General features: G+C 33.6%; 1 protein-coding gene across 1 annotated transcript in view; it reads right to left on the reverse strand.

Annotated features, from left to right (window-relative positions):
• LOC129220081 (vacuolar protein sorting-associated protein 33A-like) overlaps window positions 1-26,221 on the reverse strand; it is an 81,300-nt gene that overhangs the window by 45,254 nt on the left and 9,825 nt on the right. Inside the window, exons 3-8 of the mRNA XM_054854419.1 lie at window positions 21,339-21,466; window positions 14,054-14,138; window positions 8,079-8,183; window positions 5,340-5,456; window positions 3,962-4,136; window positions 1,691-1,869 (exon numbers count right to left, since the gene is read on the reverse strand). Coding sequence (XP_054710394.1) covers window positions 1,691-1,869; window positions 3,962-4,136; window positions 5,340-5,456; window positions 8,079-8,183; window positions 14,054-14,138; window positions 21,339-21,466 — 789 coding nt within the window. The remainder of the gene's footprint in view (window positions 1-1,690; window positions 1,870-3,961; window positions 4,137-5,339; window positions 5,457-8,078; window positions 8,184-14,053; window positions 14,139-21,338; window positions 21,467-26,221) is intronic.

The raw sequence follows: 26,221 nt of genomic DNA on the forward strand, positions 1-26,221 counted from the left end.
GGGAATTTATGTAAAATTTTGGCCTAAATTGGAATAAAAAAAAGAAATACTCATCGAATTTTTTTTTTCAAACCGGTCTGCAAACCTTTCCGGTGCTAAAAGAAAGATACTGTGAAAATTTCATCGAAATCGGTTGGGTAGTTCCCAAGTTTTGTGTGTTCACACAAACAGACACTTTTTGGAAACTTCATTTTATACTATGTAGAGATGCGTTCAAATTAAAACATGTTTATTTATATGCAAAATAATGCTACTTTTCACTACACTTATTTAATTTTCAAGCAATGAAAGTACACACAAGTAACAAAATTTTTCCAGGAAAAAAAGATCCAACAACCAAATGGCACGACCTTGAGGGTCACGGATTTGAACAAAATTTATAGGTATAGGTCAATTACCACTAGGTATGAACATAGGTAAAGCGGTTTGACTGTATAGGCTCTAGTTCAGCTGCAACGAGGGTCCAAAGTTGTTAATTTGTACCCAGGATGCAATGGAGTTTCCTTTAAAATTACCATTTTTATCCCTGCTTCTGCTACTGTACTGCAGCCATTTAATTATGTTGGATACTAATTTCAAACAAGCGGTTCTCAAATTTAAATTGGCGACTACTTTTAATGCCAAAATAACATTGTTACAGGATATCTATCGTTTGCAAATGAAATTAATTATTTCCGTTTTATATTAACCGTCTGTTAGCAAAAAGTATTTATTGTTGCTAATAAAAACATTTACTTTAACTGGATATTTATTGTATACTGTCAAAGATATCCCACAGCAAAAAATGGGAGAGGAGAAAAAGCGCAGATTTTTTTATTGCACATGGCACCAAAAAAAAAAAAAAAGATTGTTTCGACTTTTCAAATAACTTAGATTGTGCTCATAGATAAATACGTGTTTTCCCTCATACTCAATTATTAACAAAAGATGCCAAAGGTGTTGGGAGATCGAACATAGTGTTGAAGTCTGAAATTCCAATGGAAACGCCATTGCATTTCTGGGGTCAAAATAGCAACTCTGGACCCTCGTTGTAGCCAAACCAGGGCCTATGCAGTCAAACCCCTTTATCTGCGATCATAACTAGAGGGAATGAACCTATAGCTAGAATTTTGCCCTAATCCATGATCCTCAAGGTCGTGCCGTTTGGTCGTAAGATCAGTGGTTGAAAAACATTTGCTGCCATAGAAAAGTACAAAGTAAGACAAATGTACGGAATATGCAATAAGGAACCTTAACATGAAAGAATACTGGTTCTAAGTAGGGATGCACCAAATATTCTGTTGGTATTTGGTACACAAGCGGCATACAAGACAAATGTTCAGTTAGGTGGAATACTTAAATGTTTATCTAATGAATTGTAAACAAATTTAAGTATTTGACAATTGGTAAACAAACACATACATTTTTATTCCATGAACGAAAACTATAGTATAGGAACCACTTTTTCAATGTAAAACAAAAGCTACCTAAGTTACGGATGTAAGCTAAAGACATCCCACAAAAGTTGGACGTTTTCATTACATTCAACTTTTGAGAAGTTCTATTTGTCTGTAATTTTTTTTTTTTGCAAAAATGTGCATTCTGTTATCACCCGTTTAGATTATACAAAGCAATCATTAGAAAAAACATATTCAATCATAAAAGCAATCATCAAGCATCATAAATTAGAAAAATAAGGTAATATTATTACATCCACCAAAGCTGTAAGCTTTTTGGCTTTCTTGCTCAAAATTGGTCCAACAGCATTGAAATTCTTGTCCCTCAGCTCCACAAACAATTCCTCTGAAGACTTCAGCTCATACTTTTTTAGTTCATCGGGCATCGCTTGGCCATCAGCAGATTTCGATTTTTCAGGAATATTGACAATATCTAACAAGAAAAAAATGAAATGAATTTTTCTTCAAACTTTTCATTAGACTTTTTTTCTTAAATAGTAATTACAACATTGTTTTTCTGCTGGAAATAATTGCAAAAAGTTTATGTGTGAATTAATACCATAACACTGATTGAAGGATGTGTTTTCTCCCCATAATTTTAGAGACTACTAAACATACTATATTTGTAAGTTTGTTTGTTTTTTTCCCTCACCTGACCAAAGAAAAAGTACAATTTTCCATCAAAATTTTGTTAACAGCATTAGTTAAACTAGATAGGATATCATGTCTTCAACAAAAAGGAGTAAACGATGTTAACACACATAAGTTTGACACTGAAACAAATATGCTGTCATGTCAACCACTAGGAGTATGGAGTATTTAAGTAAAAATTGACAATTTCAAAAGTTTGCAACTTGGATTGCAAAAATTTTGAGCATTGTTTACATGAAAATGCAATGCATAAAATTGGTAAAAAGAACAAAGTAAGGATTTCTGAACCAATTTTCAACACCAACAAGTGGACTAATCCTTTTTAAGCACTTTTAGTATACTTGGCCTGATTGTCACGGAAAAATCTGAGGCCTGCTTTTGCTTACATCTTGGCAACTAGACCACTTAGAGACTTCAGGATTTCATTAAATAATTTGCTAAGTCTTAAGGTACAACTTAACGCTGAAAAATAAAAAGTCTAAAAGAAAATTATTTCGGTTAGGATGGAAAACAGCAAATTTCATGTAATTTTCCCACTAAATGATTAAATTAAAACCTATTGTTACAAATATTCATTGCCTTACGACAGTAATATTAATAGTAATCATAATGAAAATTTTGAATGATGGCTTCTCTGAAGCAAGCATGAATGAAGAGACATACTAGGATCTTTATCACAAGTAACTTGTATGTTTTGAACCATAAATTAATTTGGGAAACCTTTAATATTTAAATGGTTTTAATTCAATTAGCAAACAAATAAATCCTAGAGGGGAGCAAGGATTAATTTTTAGTGCCAACTGTTTAAAGTTTTAGGCAAGTATATAGGTTTTATTCCTTTTAGTATGGGCCATTTATATAAAAAAATAAGGTGAAGTTTCATGATGGTAACATTATTCCAGTTTTGAAATACATTTACAATAAAATAACAGATTGTGTAAAAAATACAAAGCACTTTTCATAATGCACTCAAAAGGACAAATAACTTTTCTGTACTAGAAAAGACAATTTAAGTCAGCAGTTTTCAAAAATTCCAAGAAAATGACACCACAAACCGAGAAAAGTGCGGTTCTAGTCATTTCAAATCAAACATTCCCACTTAGAAAAATATGCATGTTTCAACGCTCAATGTTATGATCGAACGCTAGATAATGATAAGAAATCCTCTTCATGATTTGAGACACACTTTTCTTCATTTGTGGTGTCATTTTCTTGGAATTTTTGAAAACTACAGGAATACTTAAATTGTCCTTTCTGACCCAGAAAAGTTATTTTGTCCTTTTGAGTGCACTATGAAAAGTGCTTAGTATAGTTTTAAAAAAAAATCTGTTATTTATCTTATTTTCATTTTAAGATTTTAGTGTATTAAATGTTGATCTGAACTTGAGTTTTGCTCCAAGAACAAATCTTTTGCATTAATTTGATCACTGCCCAAATCTTTAACAAAACTATAACTGTTTCTTAGAAATTAATATGCATTTTTTAAAAACTTTGGATTATTCCAACTGCGTTGTTTTACTTTATTAAAGTGGGGTGCAACGTAGATCTACCTCCTTGTGGTGAACTCTGGGCAATGCTGTGCTGGCTGATTGATCTACATTTTTGGCGATGGGCCCTCTGCTGTGGTCTCTGCACAGGGCTAACTAGGAGATCAGGACCCAAATGGACTAAATATGTTACTTCGTGACTTTCTTAGTTTTAATTTTTATTTCTATACTAATTATGTTCTTATTTTATCTTAATTGTAGCCTGCTATTGGAAATAAAAATAATGAAAAAAACTTAATTAAAATTTCCTTTTAATGATATGTTGAACTATACATAATAGCGTGGCACAAATAGTGATCTATTTTGAAAGAAAATGGTACTACTTACTGTTTCGTACACCAAAGATTTCATCCAACAATCCCTCATAAGTCAACTGGGTTGCTAAAACAGAAATTAGGTCTATGGAGCGATCGAGCAAGAGGAGAGAGTCGATTTGCGGGCTCGTTTGCGGTTCTCGACCAGACAATTCCCGTCGAAGACGACTCATGAGATCGTACACTTGCTGCAATTAAATTTAAACAAAACATTTCAGAACCAATGCCAGAACTCCAAGACTAAAAAAAAACAGCATAAAACCATGAAAAAAAAAAACATGGTGTCCAAAATGTCTTAGACATACCGTAAAATCCCGAAAGTAACCCCCCCCCCCCTATTTTCAAAACAAAACTTGTTGATTTCAAAAGGGGGGGTTATAATCGAGATTTTTCTGAAAAATTAGTGAAAATAATTGTTTTTAGTAGTATTAATTTTAGAGTACAGAAAAGAAATAATAAGTAAATGAGAGTTAATATTAATGAAGAAAGAGAAATTAATTAATAAAAACTTGTCATAATTTTTTAGTAGTAATAAATTGCATGAGGGCGCACTTTTTTTTCGAAAGAAAGGATTTTGCACCTTAAGTTGGCAAAAAAACCCATATAATTTATCGCTTGAAAATTCATTATGTACTGAAAGTAATAAGGTTACAGTAAAAGAAGTAAAATCTTAATGTTCTTGTTTCAGAAAAGAAGCGAAAATCGCAATCACGGCCGCAAATTCGTTACGAAGATTGTAATTTCGAAAACTGAGCTTTACAAAAATCGCGAACGCAAACACACACAAATCTCTTACTCGATTTAGTAAAGTTTACATTTCTGATGATCCTAAACTCGTTCAATTACATTATTTCTCCTTTAAAAAAGGTTATTTTTAAGTTTCGCGCTACTTTTTAAGCAAGACGTTTCCAAAATGGCGTCACGTCTGGGTATATTCAGGCTTTTAAAGTGATTTCACTTTCCACAAAAAAAGGGGGGGCTATAATCGATAGGGGGGTTACTTTCGGGATTTTACGGTATTTAAAAAATTCGTGGAAAAGCATCAAATTGTTGTATGAATTCTGGTTTGTTCAGGAATAACAACAAGCTCATCTAGATTTGGAATTGTGTTCACCAGGTGGTAATAAGAGTCAGTGGCGTACACAGGAATTTCTCGAAGGGGAGGGGGTTCAGAGATCGTTTTCATATCATACTCCAACATGCATAAAAGCAACAAATAGAAAATAACAAAAGAAGCAAGCATGAATTTTGACGACTTTCTTCTCAAACTGGCTTTTAGCAAATATTCTTGCTATAAGTGAGTTTGATGGTATCGTTTAATATAACATGCATGTGAACAAAATTTTACATGACAGAAGAAGAAAAAAAAAATTAATACAAATTTTTCTCACCTTTGCACACTTCCCTTTTCCATAGATGTTTGGTATGATTCCATAAACTGCTTGAATAGTCATTAGTGCTTTTGCGACATGGTGCATACTTGTCAAGTCATTCTCTACATGGCATTCCTAAATTAAGATCAATATATTTTTTTTATTATCTATGATTAAAATAACTTTATTTTTCAAACCATGACACAAAGTAAATTGACATAGAAAAGGAAAGGGCTCTGTCCATAAGCATGTGCAAGTTATTTTTCATCCCCATATTCGGGAATTTATGTGAAAATTGGGCCTTAATTGGAATAAAAAAAGAACTATTCATTGGATTTTTTCGAACTGGTCTGCAAACCCTTCCGGTGCTAAAAGAGGGATACAGTCGACCCCCGCTACAAAGCGATCCGACTTACACGAAAGGGCTATAACGCGAGTCTTTCACGAGTAAATAACTTTAGAGCTAATGCAAATTCCTCGTCGACAACCAGGGATGGCCGGATTGGACCCAATTGGGTTGGACCCAATGGGTTTTTTTGAAAAAACCCATTTAAAAAAACCCATTATTTAACCCACTTTTGGGTTTTTTTAATTTTCTGAGAAGTTTTTAAAAAAATTAATTTAAATACTTTCACAATTTAAACTTCTTTTTCATTTCTTCTTCACCACAGACATTGGACATAAAAAATGAATTTTTTAAAATAGTATTTCTCAACCCTTAACAGCATTAAAAAAATGTTTCAAAGATTTTAAATAAATATATTTAACTTTTTTCTTTAACTGATAAATAAATGGACTCAAATTATTTTGACTAAGTCCTGTCACGTCCGATTTTCCCAATATTTGCCGATTGTACAGAGGAAACTACTCTAGCTAAAAGGCTTTCATGTGAATTATTTCCTGCAAACAAACACGTCGCAAATCTCGAATAAACACAAGGTATATTTTTTAGAAATTAACAGGTTTTTCAAACGGTCGGGCAGAAAACAGAACAGGATGTACAGTATTTTCATTATCTTACGAAAAAGTTTAATATTTCTTAGTTTGTACACAGAAATAGAAAAACTGGCAACATAAAATTGAAAGAAATATCTTGATTAAGCTGGAATTCAGTAAAAAGGGAGTAAAAACTACTTGAGGTTCTACAGTAGTTTTGCATAACAAAATGAAATACAGGAAAGTAAAATGCAAAAAAAAAAGTAGTAGCAATTAAAAACGAACAATAGATTTTCTCACTCGAGAAGTAACTTTGCCTTAACTGTTGGTAATCATGAAAACTAAAAAATCTGAAACTTCACCATTCTTGGGTTTTTTCGTTTTTTTTATACTTTTCTTCAGAAAACGCTGAATTTTAACTAGTTTTCCAGCTTTTTTACCCCAAGACAATTTTTGCGCTTTGTCCGTATACTTACGCTACAATATGCTACAAGTACCCCACATTTTCCCTAAAAAAAGACAAAAAAAACCCCACATTTCATTTTAAAAACCCAGCTTTAGTAGGGTTTTTTTTGGGTTTTATTTAAAAAAACCCAAAAAACCCTGGGTCCATGGGCTTTTTTTAAAAAACCCGGGTTTTTGCCAACCCTGTCGACAACACGTTTTTTTTTCGGAAGGAAGTATCGGCTTCGTTATTGGCTACTAAATATTGATTTCGTGAATGTTATTACATCCCTTATGCATCACTGACAGCAGTGAAAGTTCTCATACCAAACTTTTCTACATATCGTGTTAATGCATCAAATAATCACTTAGCATCTTTTTTTTTTTCATTCTAATTATTAAAGTTGATGAAATAGAATGACGCCTTCGTGCACAGTTTCATCGAAAGATTGAAGATAGGAAGAAAAAGAAAGTTCTTGCCAAAAAAAAAAGTTAAGATTATCGATATGTTTGAACAACTACAAAACGTCGACGGTAGCACGAAAATAAGTATGAGTGAATCTTTCATTAGTACAATTAAAAGTCAAAACAAACAGAACTTAGAACTTAGACTTCAGAACTTAGTTTCAGTATTGAATGGCGTAGTCTAAGCAAAGTAAATATGTATTATGAAAATGGAAGCTGCTCTTGTACTGTGGATTAAAGACTTCAGGAAGAGAGGCTGTTGTTATAAAATGGAAACGTAATAAAAGACAAGGCGAAGCATCCGTATTTAAAAATGTATTGAAAAAGAAAGAAGCATCGATCATCACCATCTTTATTTTTCAACTCTTGAATACTATTACTGTATCTATTGTACAGTGTTATAGTGCAACATTTTATTATTACTACATACTGTGCGTCCCGTGTTTTGTTTTATGTCTTTCCCTCACATTGATCATTCATTTTGTTCAACTTTAAGTATTTTATGTTGAATGAAACGGCTTTTTTTTAAATTTTTTAAAAACAGTAAAAGTTCAGTTCTTTATGTAAGAAACTAATGTGCAGTTGAAGAATACTTAAAAGCAGTAGGTAAGGGGTGTTTAACAGTGTCTAAAAGAATTTGGTGCGCTTCTGAAAAATTGTATACGTAACATTTCTCTACAGTCTTGGAACGCATCCCTCGCGTAAGTCGGGACTCGACTGTACTGTGAAATTTTCAGCGAAATCGGCCGGGTAGTTCTCGAGTTTTGTGCGTTCAAACAAACAGACGCTTTTTGGAGACTTCATTTTAAACTATGTAGAGATAATTAGGTAACAAACATTTAACAAAAGTCAAACATAAAGCATAAATATATAATAATAATAATAATAATAATAATAATAAAAAGTACCCACTTTGAACGATGTTTCCATTTCCATAGACAGAAGATCGCTATCAACGGGGAAAAGCTCGATGTTACAGTCAAAGATGTTCGTGAAATTGCCCCAAACACCACGTTGCTGTAAGATGAAGTTGTTTACTTTTAAAAATGAAACAACCAGTAGCATAATAACATAAATATACAGCATTAAAATACTGTCGGCCCCGCTTAATCGAGTAACGGATAAACGAATACCTTGCTTATACGAATAAAACGACGCAGAACCGAATATTTCCCCAAAGACGCTATGTTAAAGAGTCCCATTTAATCGAATATTTTCCCCGGATAATCTAATAATATTGATCAGCATTCATTTTTTTTGCTAAGAAAATGTTTGAATTCATTAGAAATAAATTAAGTAAGAACTAGAGACGTACCGAGTACTCGGTAACTACTCGGTACTCGGCCTACTCGGCCAATTTGCCGAGTACTCGGTACTCGGCCAAATTCTGATCAGATACTCGGCCAATACCGAGTAGTTGCAAAAAATTGAATATTGTCCAAGACAGATACTAAAATTTATAAAAAAAGAGCAAGCATTATATTCTGCAATCATTTACAATTAAAATTTATAAGTCAAATTTAAATTTTGAGAATAATGAAGTTTGTAATGTTTCAATGGAATAAATCTTTATTTTAATGTCCCCAAAGTTAATAAAACTTATTTATTAAAAATTATGCAAAAAAGGTAAGTATAGAAAATATGGAATTTTTATATTAAAAATGAATTTTTGCTACAAACAAAAATTAGTTATAAAAAATATAAAAATACCTTTGTTTAAAAAATAAAATAAAATAAAACAACGTTAAAAGCACAGTGCAGGAACACTGCAGACACTTCTTTTGGCGTTACAAGGAATTCCTTTTTCAATGCACAAAATGGAAGCTCGTTAATTTAAAGTCATCCGACAAAAGTATGATTTTTTGTCGAATTTCTTTACATTCTTTAGCTCACATGTTATGCACTGAAAAAGACGTTCCTTGTAAGGGGGGAGGAGAGGGGCGTGGGCAAAAACACGTGCGTGCAGTGTTCCTGTACATTTGTTTTATCTGCTTTTAAAAATTATTTATGTTTGGCGGACTAGAACTATAATTGATTGGTATACAGTGAAACCCCTCCTAACGGACACCCCTCTTATGCGGACAATTTTTAATTCCTCAGTTCCAATGCAAGTAACATTATTACACCCCTGTCCTGCGGACACCTCTCTATTGAGGACAAAAAAATTGTCCTGTTAGTGTCCACACTAGAGGTATTTTACTGTAATTTGTTTTAAATTCCAACTTGTTTAATCATACCTTTAGTTTATTTATTTTTAAAAATAATGTCTTTGTAATATTTTTGACACAAAATTTTTTAAATAATGCTTAATTAAATTTCAGCAGGAATTTCGTTTTAAAAACTATTATATGGACAAGGAGGTCTATTCCAATAAGTTCAAAATTCATCACTTGTGTGTCGGTGGTTCTTCTTAAAACATAATTGGTACTTGGTAACTCGGCCGAGTAGTGAAAGGCCGAGTACTCGGTAACTCGGTACTCGGCCGAGTAGTGAAAGGCCGGGTACTCGGCTACTGGGACAAAGAGCTACTCGGTACGTCTCTAGTAAGAACAATTATTAAAGTAAAAATATAAAATAATAGTTTTGGCCGATAACGGGCGAGAAAAACAACATTCTTATTTCATCAAAGCATTTCCAGTTTTCTATCAAATTTCTTTTATCTTTGCCACAAAAATAAAAACAAAACAATACATAGCACAGTCGACAATTGATTTAAGTAACACAAAGAAATATACACGCTTTAAAGGATAATAAATTATAATATTATAATAAATAATGTAAAATATAGTAGACCAGGAGGGGAAACTGGGAGTCAGAAAATGTGTTCCGAAAAGACTTTGAGCAAACAAGAGCTTATGGGATTTTTCAAAAAATAATGCACTGAAAAAAAAGTGCTAAAACAAACATTTCATTATTCAAGTTGTAAGTTATTCTCTAACTAATAAAAAATTATGTTTTTGAATAACTCAAGTATCTTACTAATTTTGAAATCAGAACTTGTTTGATTTGACCCATATAAGAAAGTCTACACTTGCAACAAATTCTACAGTAGTTTGAAGGATGTTTGGAATTTTAGATGAAGTGTTTTAAAACAGCTTGCTGGAAGAAGACAGCATTACCAGAAATTTCAGCTTTAAAAACAAACGTATTCACAAATGAAGAGAAAATGATTTTAAAAAAAACTACTTTTAATAGAACAACATTTTCTTAGCTCTCAGCTACTTGAATTCAGAATGGAGTTGTTTCGGAAAGAGAAAAGCAGTTTCAGCTGAATGTCTAAAGGTGTTAAAAGCGGATTATAGTTTTAATATAAAGTTTTATTTAGGTTACATTTTTAGCCCCCAACACACAAAGGAAGGGGGTTATAAGTTTGACGTGTCTGTGTACCTGTGTGTCTGTCTGTGGCACTCTAGCGCCTAAAGGGATGGACCAATTTTGAAAATAAAAAATTTGTTCGAAAGGAGAGTTGATCGAGAGTGTTCTTAGCTAGGTTTCATCTTTGGATGACATTCATTAACGAAGATATTAATTAAACACCTCTAAAAGGTTTTTTGCCATTTTTTTCAGTGAAAACATTGTTAAAAGTCTTAAATTTTAATTCGAAAATAAAGAGAATTTTTTCTTGCGTCTGATAGAATGTGTTTGGAGTTTCCATGTTTCATAGAATTTGAATTATAACGTTTTTTTAAAGCAGATTTTAACAACGGCTAAGCCCTAATTCACGCGATGGATCACCGAATTCATTGTTGGCCGACAAGGAAATTAAAAGAAATGATTTTAAAAAAAATTCTGTTGCCAGTTTCTATTTGTTCACAAATAAAATATATGTAATTGATTTTTAATAGCATAAGGCTTTTAAAAAGATCTTCAATTTTCCCTCTTGATTCTGCAGTTGCAACTCAGTTGGGGTTTTTTTTAATTTTTAATTTTATCGCTGCTTGTTAGTACTAAGACGATGAGAAGAATCAGTAGCAGAGCCTACAGCGGGGAGCCTTACCAATGGAGCCTACAAAATGTTTGAAAGGCGCTTTTTTTTTAGTAGTCCGAAATAAATTTTGGTATGATGCTTAGATTTGAAACCCTAAATGCAAAATTTGACACTAAAATTTTTATCACACTCAAGCTTTTCTTTTCTGACTCATCCTGATTAAGACCCAAGATTGAAACAAAGAAAAAAATTTTAAAATCAATTTTTAAATGCATTCAATTCTGTCCTTTAAAAAAATGTTCCATTGAATATTTTAAGATTCTATTTTAATAGGCTATCAGCAATGAGTAGCATTTTTATTTAATAACTACAGTACAGCCTCAATATCTCGAATCTCTCGGGACGGGAAATTTTTTCGAGATATTGAGTTTTTGAGTTATCAAGGTTTTAAAAATTACTCTAGTACCTCTCACATTTACACACACATACGCAAAATGCATTTATATATGTACTATGGGACCACTTTGAATTACGATTAATAAAGTAGTCTTCAATATTTCACTAGATTTGAAATTTTCTAATTGTCGAAAGTGCACAGGATGAGATTTTGAAATGAAAAACAATTTCAGCTTCGTGTTTTCCTCTAAAAATTTAAAAATTCTAATTTTATCTTTAACCAGTAACCTCACATTCAAAAAGTTCTCAGCAGCCATTTTGTAGGAGTTAAAAAAGCTGAATGATGTAAATGAGGAACGCATTTTCCGTTTTCGCTTGAAAACTGACAGACGAAAAATCGAACCCCTTTCCTCAAAGTGGACAACATGTTCGAGAGAAATGCACAAAGATTCTAAACTCTGGGGAAAACACTGCACCCCCTTCATGCCAACACTTCCCTATTATCTTGCCCCAATCCCCTATTCACTAAGTTTACAAGAAAAGGGATGAAAAACATTAAGCAATTGTCTCTAGAACTGGTTTTGTTACTACAAAAATTGCCAAAGCAAAACGACAATTGAAACTTGCTTCTGTGAAAAAATTTCGACATATCAAGGGTTTCGAAAAATAAATTTCGAGATAACTGTGGAAAATACATAGGGGTTTTTATAGAAAATTCTGGGGAAAATTTTTGTTTCGAGAAATAAAGGGTTTCGAGATAAGGAGGTTCGAGATATCAAGGCTTGACTGTATTTATTTTTATATTTGGACACACGTATGTTTGATTTACTTAAATTGACTCCTAGACTGCTCATTTTGACACCAAAAAACTTATACTAGGCGTCATCACGACACCTAGATTCAATTTCATATTTCTGACAATGTTCTTCAGAATATAATGCTTAAATTTGGGCCCTTTTTACAGACCTTTTTACAGTGTGTGCCATGGCCTTATATCGCCTGTATTGGAAAAGAAAATTAATGAGGCAAATAGTCTGAAAAGGTGAAAGAAAATTTGCAATAATTTGAAAGTTTGAATCTTTATTAATGACTAGTGGTACACGCACGACTTTGCCCGTAGTTGAAAATTAGAAGGTCATTTGGTTTGCCTGCATCATGGGCGTCCATATGCAAAATTTTAAGGGGGGCTCAGGTATCTTCTTCATGGTTTAGCAGGATATTTTCCCCATAGCACACGATTTCAGTACAGATTAGGTTTATTAAAATTTGATATTTTGTATAACTTATTCACTATAGGCTGGAAAAGAAAAGTTTTTTCATTTTCGAAAAGAAAAAAGTACTAAAAGCAAGGAAGTTCTAATTTTAAAGCGGGGGACTTGAGCCCCCACTTGCCAACTATATGGGCGCCCTTGGCCTGTATATTTACAAGAAATGGATAATGAATTTCTCGCCAATTTGCTATGTTCATTTGCTTGTCCATATTAAGGTTTCACGTAATTTTAATTTAGTAATTTACTCGTCCATCTTATAATAATTTTGCTCGGTAAAATGTTCTTAAAATTGGAATATAAAAAGAACAAAATCGAATTTTCGAAAAATCGCTTCGAGGTGCAAACCCTCATACTATAAACTAATTGCACGCCGAATTTCAAGAAAATCAGCCGAACGAAGATCCTGACAGATATCCAGATAGAGAGACTTTCAGCTTTATTATTAGTAAAGATAATAATATTAAGGGAAGGAAGCCTCGAACAAATGATAGCAGCTAAACTATCGATGTTACTAACGAATTACTAACAACATACATATAACCAGTCTATCACATGTCACATGCTTAAAAACATAAAAACAAGCACAAAATTTTACGTGGATATTGTTTCAGGATAAGCTCAAACTTCTTACTGCTACGACAGGTTTCTATTCTTTTATCGAAAACCTATTTTAGATGGGAGTTACAGTAATTAAAACAGTATGATAAGAATCTGAAAATCATTCACATACAGTAGAATACCTTTATAACTCTGACCTATATAACACAATAGGTTTTGAAGTTTAAAACATCCCTCTGTTTTGCTTTGCAAACATGAAAATTGTTAGGCAAATTAAATTCTGAAACAGGTTTTCATCTTTCCGTATTTATTCAAAGCTTTAAAATGAAAATTAGTTCTCACAGTAAACAGAAAATATCAGCTGGCTCTTGAAAATGCAGCTGTTATGCAAACCATGAAGCTAGCATAAGTGCAGGATAATTCACTTTCTTTTGATTATGAAACACATTTTTTTGTGAATAACTAGTTGTAATGTTAGGGCTTTAATACTCATTGCAAATAAAACTTATTATGAAGTGCGAATATATAGATATATTCTGAATATTAGTTTCAAAATTTGTGAGATGATCTATATAACGCAAAAACCTACGTAACGCAAAAGCTCGGCTCCCAAAGTGTGCGTTATAACGATCTTCTTCTGTATTTGTAAACTAAAACATAATTTTACAACCCTACAAATGGTATTTTAAACACATCAAAGATAAACAGAGCAAAAAAAGTTCTAATTGTCTTACAGATAACTTTTCTTCACACAGTACATTTTTCCCTGGTACAAAAAGTATGTGGAATTCTTTTTTTGAGTTTCTTGTGCCTTCCACTCTAAAGAAAGAAGAAAAATATTTGTGAATACATAATCACAAACATCAATAAAAAGTATGCATGGCACATAAATTAAATAAAAAAAACTAAAAAAAGTGAGAGATGAAACAAAAACAACCAAGTTGACAACAAATAGATAAAAACACATAGGATGATATTTTATTCAAAAGATTATGTCTTCTGCATTAGCGTAGAAAAAAGGTTCCTTGTTACGGTAAAACACATGTACTAATTTTTGAGTTTTATTAACATTATTTTTATCAATTTAGTTGGTAAAGTGGCTTCAGCACATTGAACTATCAAACTGATTGTTAAACACTAATTATTATTATTTTTTTTAAAATTACACTGAATTTTATGTAAATTATTTTCCAAATTCCAACTAGAGCTAGAAACTTTTGAAACATACAGGAAATTATTGTCAAAAGTTGTAGTCATTCAGAGCAGGAAATTTTTTTGTGATGTGTTTTGAAAACAATCTTTGATAAGCATCAAGGATTGTTTGGTATGGTAAACAAAATTTTCATCGAGTTGCTGAAATTTTCAGATGCATAGAAACCCTTCAAATGAAAATTGTTGACTTTCAAAGAAAAAAATATGAAGCCTGTCAGCAGGGCCGGATTTAGACTTAACGGGGTCCTAAGCTGTTTCAAGTATGGGGCTCCTTTTTGTAGTTGGCACAATGTTTTGCTAGGTGGTGTACGAGGGGGGACCCAAAAGAAACCAGACTAATGGTGCGATGCCAATCCTAGATGTAGTAGAGTGTTCTCCAGCTAGATGGCTCAAGTAGAGACCTTCACAAACCTGTTGTGCAAGTGGCGTCAGTTAAATTGATACTGTCTGATTGTAGGATTGGTTTTCTCAGGTGCTGTTTCTTTCCACCTGCGAACTCATTACATGGCTGATTTAAAAGAACAAACTAAACTTGAAATTTTGCTTCTCCTGCTTGAAAAGTCGGCAATGGATTAGCTTACCAAATGTTTCAACAAGCTTTCAAGACCGATGCTATGAGCCATACATAAGTTTTCGAGTGGTTTGGGCGCTTTAAACGCGGTAGCAAGAATGTTGAAGATCATGCTCGCTCTGAGCGCCCTTCAACGTTTCGAAATGATGAAAATGTGGAAAAAATCTGCCAAAAATCAACAAGAGTGGTCGTTTTACGATTGATGAAAATTTAGAAGAAAGAAGAGTGAGTTGGAGCTCGCTAGGGCAATTGGAAGGATGGTTCCTTCACAATGATAACACTCCCCGTACACACAACCTTTACTATTAACCGCTAACTGGCCTCTCAGGGGTGGCCAGTCGTTCTTCGACTCCCGTATTCAACAGACCTAGCCCCCTGTGATCTTTTTCTGCTCCCGAGGATGAAAAAAATCTGAAAATGAAGCATTTTGATGATGTAGAGGCTGTAAAAACTACTTCGCAATGGGCACTGTACATGGTCAAGGTTAGAGAGTTCCAGGGGAGCTTCTAACAGTGGAAAAAAAGAATTAACAAGTACATTGCATCTAAGGGTGAACACTTTAAAGGAGACAAAAGTTATTTTGTGAATAAACTAATATATAAATATTTTAGAACAAAAATCCGGTTATTTTTGGGTCCCCCCTTGTAAGTGGCATTTTTTTTATTTTTTCCCCTTTACTATGTTTGCTTCTTTCCTCTGATACATACAGCAATATTTTTTACTTTTTTAATCTCTTTTTCCAGATGTCCTTTTTGGATTGGCCTTAAGAGGGAGAATGATATCAAGATAGCAACTCAGGATTCTCCTTTAAGTGGAGTATAGAATATCCCCTACTGTAGGGGGCCCGGTGGTTTCTCCTTTGGAGGAAAGTTTTAAAAATGGGTATAAAATTCTGCATTTTGAAGCCAAGATGCCTTATATGATGATTAAAAATTAGTTGGCACTACAAAAATATCAGGACAGAAATAGGCAAAAAAAAAAAAACTTTTTTAAAGGTTTTTCTGTTTCGCAAATTAAGATAATGCACAGTAAAAATTGTTTTTGATTTGACAAATCATTGACAGCAGTTGACAGAGAGAAAGAGCGCAGGAAGAGAAAAGACAATGCATTGTGACTTGCTCACATCGGCTTTTCGGTACAATTAGTTTTAAATTACCCCTCTAACCCACGGACAAATACAACAATGAATTAAATATAAAAAGATCAATTGCAAAAAAGGCTTTAAAAGAAATGGTGTACAGATTTAGAAAATAGGTAACAAGAGAGTAACGTACTGCTTATTTAACAATTCACAATTTATACACTTGATAAGAAATAAAATCGGAGCCCAACTTTGCTTTGGATTTTCTTAATTATTTTCAAGGACTCTAGAACAATTAAAATTATTTAACTCACTTCATTTGTACTTTCCAGTCTCTGATATTTTAGTACTTGAGTGCAAGTGTTTACACTCCTGTTCTAACTATGTAAGAAACAGCTATTTTAAATTTAAAAGAAAAGAAAACCCTTTAGATTTTCATGACAACAACTTCTATTCAGTTGCAAGTGGGACAGAAAACGAAAAGGAATAGAGGAAGTGTATTTCTTCCATGCTAAACAGGTTGACAATATGCAGAAGAAGTAAGATAAAAGCAAGCAACACCAAAATAATTTCCAAAAGACTGCATTCTGAATTACATAAATAGCAAGATATGAAACATGTGAGTCACAAAAATTTGCAGTATGTTTCAGAAACGTAAGAACCACGGTTTTTACATTTTTGGAGCAGGAAGGAGCTGAATTCGACATGTATTGGCATTTCTTTTCCCTACCCTCTCCGATTTATGGCTTGTAGCCACACTTTTCCAAATTTTCAACAATTTTCAAGCACTAGAAAATGAAATTTATTTTTTCAAGTACTTTTCTTTTCCTTTTTTCAGTATTGGAAGGAATCATACTAATTTCCGGGAACTGAGGGCCCTTTCAAAGAAGGAGCCCTAAGCTATAGCTTGTACGTAAATCCTTGTCTGCCTGTCAGCTAACTGAAAATGCCATTATATCAAGCTAAAGAGGAGAAAGATAGGGGGGGAATCAAAAACCAGAAATTGAAAAAAAAAATAGTAATAACAATAGTTTCGTAACCACCCATTATCCCGCATGCCAGAAAAATGCGAGGTTAACCAGCATGCCGGGAAATTCGAATTTTCCAACATGCTTGATAATTTGAGCTTTATTTTGCAACAAAACAAAAGTAAATTTCTCCATTCAGTTCTAATCAGAAAGCAAATCACTGCAAGGAAAAAAATAAATAAATCCCAAAATTAACCTTCTTTGAAAAAAATTATGTAGATTGCATATAATATGTGCTTGTTATTTATGGTAGGTCATTATGAATGGATTAATGATATGCCAATAAAGTAATCAATTCAGAAGCAATCATCGTTACTCCGATTCCTTCATAATTTTTGAAATAAATTATTTTAAGTTCTTTTAGTGAGGTGTTTCATTTTCATTTATTGAATAGCTATGGTAAATTCTTTAGCCCTCGTTTAGGGGCGGTCACTTACTGCTTAAATGTTTGCTTACATAGTTTTGTTTAATAATGAATAATGCATAATAACGTAGTTTTAATTAATTTTTGTATAATTATTCATTATTAAACAATATTTTTCTTGTTAAAATAACAAATAGTATTGTTGGTAAATATTTTTACAAAATTAAACTGTTTATTAATACTAATAAGATATGTATAGAACTTATATTCATTTTTGAGCTGAACATATACAGGGTGGTCCCGAATTCATGGTACAAACTTTAATGGTAGGTACAGGACATTGTAACAAGGATTTATTGTATAGTAATGTATAGTCGCAAGTGACGTGGTTAGGCGTAAACAGGGGAAATAACGGCCGAAAGGAAAAACAAAGATTTTATTGAAATCGTTGTTGACAAGTGTCATGTTTACAGTAAGTGTTCAAAATTGCGTCCACCATTAGCGATACATGCTTGACAGCTTCGGTGCAGCGATTAGCGTACACATTTAAAGATGCCTGGTATTTCACGCACACCTGCAGCAGCTACAGATATGCGAGCGATGAGATCCTCATCTGAGTCAACTGGAGTCTCATAAACAAGACTCTTTAGATGTCCCCATAAAAAGTAATCGAGGCTCGAGAAATCGGGAGATCGGGGTGGCCAAGGGACTGGTCCATCACACCCAATCCATCTAGCACCAAACGTGGCATTCAGGTAAATCCGTACATCAATGCTGAAGTGTGCTGGCGCCCCATCGTGCTGAAACCACATGCGGTTACGAATAGCGATCGGAACATCATGCAGCAGTTGTGGTAACACTTCTTGCAGAAAAATAAGATAGCTTCCGCCACTGAGTCGCGTGGGTAGTAAGTATGGGTCAATCAAAAAATCGTTCACAATACCAGCCCACACATTAATACTGAAACGTTGTTGAAACGCATGTGGACGCGTTGTATGTGGATTATGTGGGATCGGTTGCCCACACATGGGAATTGTGCGCATTAAAGACACCCTCGCGTGAAAATGTCGCTTCATCTGTAAATAGCACATGACCTACGAAATCTTGCTGCAACGCACATTGCTGCAACACCCACTGGCAGAAGTTCACGCGAAGAGGATAATCTGCCGGATTCAATGCTTGTACTTTCTGAAAATGGAAGGAGTGTAAGCGATTTTCCTTTAACACTCTGCATACAGTCTGATGACTCACACCTACGTCACGCGCAACAGTTCTTGTGCTTGACTCGGGTCTATCAGCCACAATGTTCAAGATGCTTTGTTCCAGCCTTGGAGTGCGTACAGCTCCGATACATTCGTAACGCAGCTCTGGCGTTACCATTTGCACGGCCGTACATGTAATGCATGTCTGCTTTTTCTGCATACGTAAAGTCACCCATCGTCTATGGCAGTACAATTGTGAATGGCGCTTTTCCCTACTGCGATGCATCATGTTCAACGGCGGCTAGAGATCTACTGCCCTCTACCGGCAGTGATACCAACCGATCACTCCATTTCTCTTTCCTTTTATTTCCCCTGTTTACGCCTTAACGCGTCACTTGCGACTATACATTCCTATACAATAAATCCTTGTTACAATGTCCAGTACCTACCATTAAAGTTTGTACCATGAATTCGGGACCACCCTGTATTTTTTATAGTATTAATTCAAGGACGCCCATATGGGGGGCAAGTGGGCGCTCAAGCCCTCCCCCCCCCCTTTTTAATCAGAATTTCCTTGTTTTTAGTACGTTTTTCTTTGCAAAAAATGGAAAAATATTTCTTCTCCAGAAATTAATGAATAAGTTATTAAAAATGTCAAATTTTAATAACTCTAATCTGTACTGAAATCAATTTCTAAGAGGGAAATATCCTGATAAACCATGGGGAAAAAATCTGAGCCCCCTTCCCTTTAAAATTTTGCACATGGGCTCCCTTGTATTATTTTTTTTCCTAACCTCGATTTTTCTGGCATGCCGCAAAGGACCAGGCAAGTGTCATTGAAAATCTGGTAACCCCTGAATTTTGCGGCATGCCGGATAATGCGGGGTAATATGGTAATAAGGAGAGGTAAATGTGTAGGCTAAATTAGAAATAGGTGAATGTCATTAAAAGTACGGATTATGTGTTATACTTTTGCTATTTAAGTGAGAAGTTTCCTTTACAATGGTATAAGCCATATTCAATACAGAGTAGTCATCTAGCACCATGTTGCTTGCTTCTTACATATTTTTCTATGTCATGAAGATTATACTGCATGATTTAATGTTCAGTTTTTTTTTCTTTAAACATTTTTTCAATTATAATTTAGCAGGGAGGTAAATTGACATTAAATTAAGGACTAATTGTTTGTGCATACATTTTAATGCATATGTCTGTGGTTCTACACTTCAAGGTATCAGGATTTCAAGTTTAGTCAACAGTGCAGCATTGCAAGTAACAAAGCCAACAGAATGCTTGGGTTTATCAATATAACGCCGACCTGAATAACGCAATTCTCTCTAAACCGCACAACTTTTCAGAAGTAAACAATAGGTTTTTAAGTTCAAAAAATCCCTTTTTTTAGGCTTGCTAACATAAAAATTGTTAGGCAAATTAAATTTTGGAAGTTTTTCATCTCTCCAGCTTAATTCAAAGCTTTTAAATGAAAATTAATATTCACAATAGAATATACCAGATGGCTCTTGAAAATGCAGCTGTTATGCAAACTATTAGCTGGCAGAAGTGCAGGATAATTCAGTTTCGTTTCATTGTGAAGCATATTTATTTGAATGATTAGTTGTATAATTAGTGCTTGAATACTCACTACAGATAAAACTCAGTTTGAGGTGCTAATATATAGATATATTCGGAATATTAGTTTCAAAACTTGTGAAATGACCTATATAACGCCAAAACCTGTATAACGCAAACGCGCTGGTCCCAAGGTGTGCGTTATAACGGTCTTCTACTGTAGATCTATTTCAAACAAATCTAAGAAGGTTCTTCTGCCTTTATATAGGAGTTTAGTAAGACCTCATTTGGAGTATGCTGTTCGGTTTTGGTCGCCTTATCTGAAGAAAGATATTTCTGTATTGGAAAGGGTTCAAAGAAGGGTAACTAAATTAGTAAGGGGACTCTCAGATTTAGATTATGATACCAGACTTAATAGGCTTAACATGTATAGCCTGGAGCAAAGGAGAGTCAGAGGGGACATGATTCAGTTATTTAAATTTATCAAAATGAAAGATGTAAATGGATTAAATTTTTGCGGGGAAAGCAGGACAAGGGGTCATTGTTTTAAGCTATTTAAATCTCAGGCTAACCTGGAAATCAGGAAAAACTACTACTTTAGCAGGGTCGTGGGCACTTGGAATAGCTTACCGGAAGAGGCGGTAATGAGCAAGGGAGTGGATAGCTTTAAGAGGGCCATTGATCTTCATTGGGGACTAATTAATTGACTAGGACCAGCCTAGCTGGGCCCAGAGCCTGTTGCTGGTCGTCACATTTGTATTTGTAAGGTTCCTTTTGGCATAGTTGTTAAAGGATCAGATTATAAACAACAAAATAGGCGGATTGAGTCCTACTGCTTACATCTTCTTTTGTTCCATCATTCAACAAGCCTAACGTTGTATGCAACAATTTCAACTTTTATATAAGAGATCTTTGATTCCTAGAGTTTTGCATTCTCGAGACTTGGAAGTAGCATTTAAAGTACATTATATAAAAATATTACAACAACTTACTTTAACACATAATCAGCAATGATGTCCATCAAATTTAACTTTGGCCGAACAATAAATATGATGTTATGGGCTTCCACTGAAGGAAAATAATTAGGCTTCACGGGAAACATTTCCGCTACATCATGCTCCTAGAATAAAGTACATCAATTTTTAAAAAAAATAAAGAAACTACACCAAACATGCAAAATATTTTATGACGACTGTTTTCACTACTTGAACACACAAGAGTTCTCTACCTGTGGGTTGCGACCCTAAAGGGTGTCATGAGGCATTTCTTAAAGGTTGCTTCATGATCTTTTTTTTTCTTGAATTATAAATTCCTTCACTATTCATACTTTTAAAATAATATTGCATAGCTTAAAAACTGAGATTAGGAGGAAAAAACATCATTTTCCCCTTGTAGTGTGGTTTATTTCATTAACTAGTGGTACCCGCACGGCTTTGTCCGTAGTAGAAAATTAAAAGGTCTTTTCTTTCGCCTGTCTATTTACAAATAATGTATGGCGAATTTCTCACCAATTGGCTTGCCCATGTTACGGTTCCAGGTTATGATAACTTGGTCATTTACTCGTACATCTTATGATAAATTTTGCTCGGGAAAATGCATAGGCGGATTTAGGACTGAGTTCCTGGGGGGGGCAGGATTTTTTTTTTTTTTTTTTGGAGCAACATTAGTTGTAATCGAGGCTGGATTTACATTTAACATGGTCCAAAGCTATTTCAGTTTCTGAGTCTCTTTTGTAGTTCAGACAACTTTTCCATCGGTGGTGAAAAAGGCCATTTTTTAAAGCCCCCCCCCCCCCCCCATGATTTCGTAAAGGCATGCCTTTAGGTACTTTTTTTATGTTTGCATTGCTTTCTATCGTTTTGAATTGAACTTAAGAAGGGAAATGGTATCCCTAAGTGGGGTATAGAATATCTCCAACTTTAAGGGGTCCGGGGATTTCTCACTCTGAAAGGAATTTTTGTAAAATAGATGTAAAATTCTGCATTTTGAAGCCTCATAAGGGGTTATTGGAACTACAAAAATCTCGGAAAAAATAGGCGAAATATTATTTTGCAAATTACAATAATACACATTAAAAATTGTTTCGGATCAACAAATCAATGACAGTAGTCCTCAGAGAGAAAAAGCGATGGAGAAGAAAAGATTATGCATTGTTAATTGCTTAACTTCGGCTGTCGGTTCAATTCAATTAGTTTTTGATCACGCCTCTAACCCACCCACAAATACAGCATTGAATTAAATACAAAATGATCAATAGTAAAAGATGTTTTAAAAGAAATTGTGTACAGATTTCGAAAATAGGTAACAAGAGTAACATGCTGCCCATTTGGACAATTCATAATTTATACATTTGATAAGAATATAAAATTGAAGTACACTTTGCTTAGGAATTTTAAAGACTGATCTAATTCTTTTCAAGGAGCTGAGAACAATTAAGATTATTTAAGGCACTTCATTTGCCCTTTCCAGTCTCTGAAATTTAGTACTAGGTTGTACAGTTTTAATGTATCGTTCTAATTTTGTAAGAGCAACTATTTTAAGTTTAAAATAAAAAAGATTTCCCAGTACACCAACTTTTTTCAATTACAAGTAGTACAGAAAACGAAAAGGAATAGAAATAGTGTAATTTTTTTTCAGGCTAAACAGATTAACAATATACAGAAGAAGTAAGATGAAAACAAGCACTACAAAAAAATTCCCAAAATACAGCATTCAAGATTAAATAAACTGCAAACAAGATATAAAACATGTGAGTAACAAAAACTTATCTCAAGTAATATGTTACAGAAACGCGAGAACCATGACTTTTACATTTTTGCAACAGGATATCGCAAGGAGCTGAATTTGACACATTTCGGCATGTTTCGCCCTACCCCCCTCACATTTGTTATAAATTTAAAAACTTATAATTTGTATCCACACTTGTCCTGATTTTTACTGTTTTCAAGAACTTTAAAATGAAATTATTTTTTTAAGAACTTTTTTTTCCTTTTTTTTTTTTGAAACAAATCATGAAATTTTTAGGAGTTGAGAGCCTTCAACAAAGTGGGTGTCCTAAGCTATAGCTTGTTTAGTTTATAGGTAAATCCGTTTTTTTTTAAATCTGTGTTTTAGCTTCGAATTCGTTGAAATAATCGTCGATTGTTTCAAGTATTGCAGCTTAACCCATAGCTAGATCAGAAGTTTTCAGTTCAAAATAGTCGCTTTTAACACATTTCAGCAACATAGTGAGAGCCTTACTACTTGTAATGCAGTGTATGTTGCCCCCACCCCAAGGAGATTCGCTATTCTCTTAATTTTCACATCTGAACTATTCAAAAAAGAAAAAAAATAGTTTTTTTTTCTTTTAAGTTTTCGAAAGGTGTTTTGTTACTATGTATAAAGTCCATCCAAGACTGGGGGGGCACTGCCTCTCCTCGCCCCCCCCCCCCCTTAAATCCGCCCATGGGAAAATGTCCTTAAAATTGGAATAGAAAAAGAACAAAATCGAATTTTCGAAAAATCGCTTCAAGGTGCACATCCCCACACTACAAACTAATTTTGTTTGCCAAATTTCATGAAAATCGGCCGAACGGTCTAGGCGCTATGCCAGTCAGAGATCCTGACATCCAGACAAAGAGATTTTCAGCATTATTATTAGTAAAGATAAAATAAACATTTGAGTATAAGAACTTTGAAAGTATCAAAGTGCATGTTGAAAATTATACTATCTATATTTTCTGATTTATACAGTCACAGTGCGTTACACATTATTATGCATAAATAAATGTCTCAAGCACCTTGAATTATAGTTAAATCTCTCTGGAACAAACACTAATAGCACAAGCATTTTTGTCTGTAAAAGAGGGGTGTCTGCAGGACAGGGATTTCATCATTTATTTATTTTATTTGATTAATTTTTTACTCCAACATAAATATCTTTATAATACACACTTCAACATCTGTATAACTTTTTTTTTCACTTTTAAGGAAGAGGTCAAGTATTAAAGAAAAGTAAGGGGAGTTGGCAAAATGCATATTTGCATTTCATTTGTGCAACTAAACTTGCAATTTAAATCACATTTTTGCATTATAAATGGTGACACTATTCTCAGATGCTTAAAAAACATATGACCATTTCATAATGCACCGGCGTGCAAATTCAATTGCTCATCTCTCAAGCGCATCATTAGATAGGGGTTCCTTACTGCTGTAAAGCATGGGTATGAATTTTATTTCAATGTCTGCATTCAATTTAGTGAGAACTGCAAAATGGAAAGAAGGAAGTACAGTCGGACCTCCATACATCGAAGTAGAAAATTGCCGGAAAAAAATTCAATATATAGAAACTAGGGGTGCGACATTGATGTCAATGTTTTGGAAACATCAATGTTTTTGTCAAAACATCGATGTTTTACTTTTGATGTTTTTGGACCATCAATGTTTTGGTTGCAATGTTTTTTCGATGTTGATGTTTTTGCATTTTAGTCAAAAATTATCATAAAATTTGCTCCAATTTTCTCACTAGGTAATTAAGTTTACTTATGGAGTTGCCAAAAAAAAAAAATAATAATAATAATAATTGTTTTTTTCTTGCACCTATTTTATAAGATCAATTTTTCTGTATAGAGGATGACTTTTGAGAAGATCACTACACGATAGTGAAATACACGATCACTACACGAAGAGAGTGACGACACGGGAAGATCACTACACGATAGAGAGTGAGGAAGAGGTCAAAGCTATTGGGAGAACCTGACACTGGTAGTCAGGTGCCAGGACTTGCAGTCTATTTCAAGGCTCCAGTTATTAAACTATAGAAAAATCGTAGACATTACTACGGTGAAAATTATAACCTAAAAAATTCAGAGTTGGTAAAAGTTGCTCTAAAGTATTTGAAAGTGATGGCAACTTCTGTTCCATCAGAAAGAAATGTTTCTCTGACTGGTGGGATAGTCTGCAAAAAGAGAAATGTTCTTCTGGGAGACAAAGTAAACAAATTTCTCTTTCTCCAAACTGTCAACACCAATATTCGGGGTTACTTATTGATTTCCCCCAAAAAGTCATCCCCCTATTACTTACAATTTGTGTTTAATTATTAAAGAACTGTACAACACATATTTCTTGCTCTTAATAATAATTGTTAGAATTAACTTGGTATTTTTAAAACAATTAGCACAACTTTTTCTCATCATTCAACTGACGGTAAGTGCTATGATACATTTTTTCTTATGTTCTTTTTTGATATAAATTTAGTTTTAGTTTCATTTAGTTTGAAAATATTTCCTTATTACAAAACTAGTTTGTATTAATCGGTGCTTGTCTTACTATCAATTTTTGTCCTACTATAATACCAAGATGTTGCGAAATTATTCTTATTAAATTATATTCATGATTTGAGGTTCGGTGTTTTCAATATATTCATCGGGGACGTAATCCTTTGTATTGCTTAAATTAGTATAGTATATTCAAAAATGTATGTTATACATTGATAAAAAGATCAATGTTTTAAAACGTCAATGTTTGGAAACGTCGATGTTTTTTGGTCGATGTATCATTAGGAGTAACTATGGAGCCTTGACCATAAGGAAGGCTTGATCCACCCTTCAATTTTTGTATTTAAAAATATTTTAGCTGTTTCTCACTAAATGGCAGTCAAAGCTAGTGATCAGGCATCCATCTTAGTTTTATTCATCTAGCTATCAGGTGTGAGGAGATATTCAGAAAAGAGAGTTTTTCAGCCTAAAAAGTAAGAATTTTGAGCATAATTTGTCAGACCTTTTCAGTAAATGTAATTAATTTATATTTTTGCAAATGGGATTTTCTAAATATTATAACATTGAGCTTTTATTATAACTATAAAGTTTGTTCCTTGAATTTGGCTTAACCTCACCAT

Source organism: Uloborus diversus, chromosome 4 (assembly GCF_026930045.1).
Source record: "Uloborus diversus isolate 005 chromosome 4, Udiv.v.3.1, whole genome shotgun sequence".
Taxonomy (NCBI): domain Eukaryota; kingdom Metazoa; phylum Arthropoda; class Arachnida; order Araneae; family Uloboridae; genus Uloborus; species Uloborus diversus.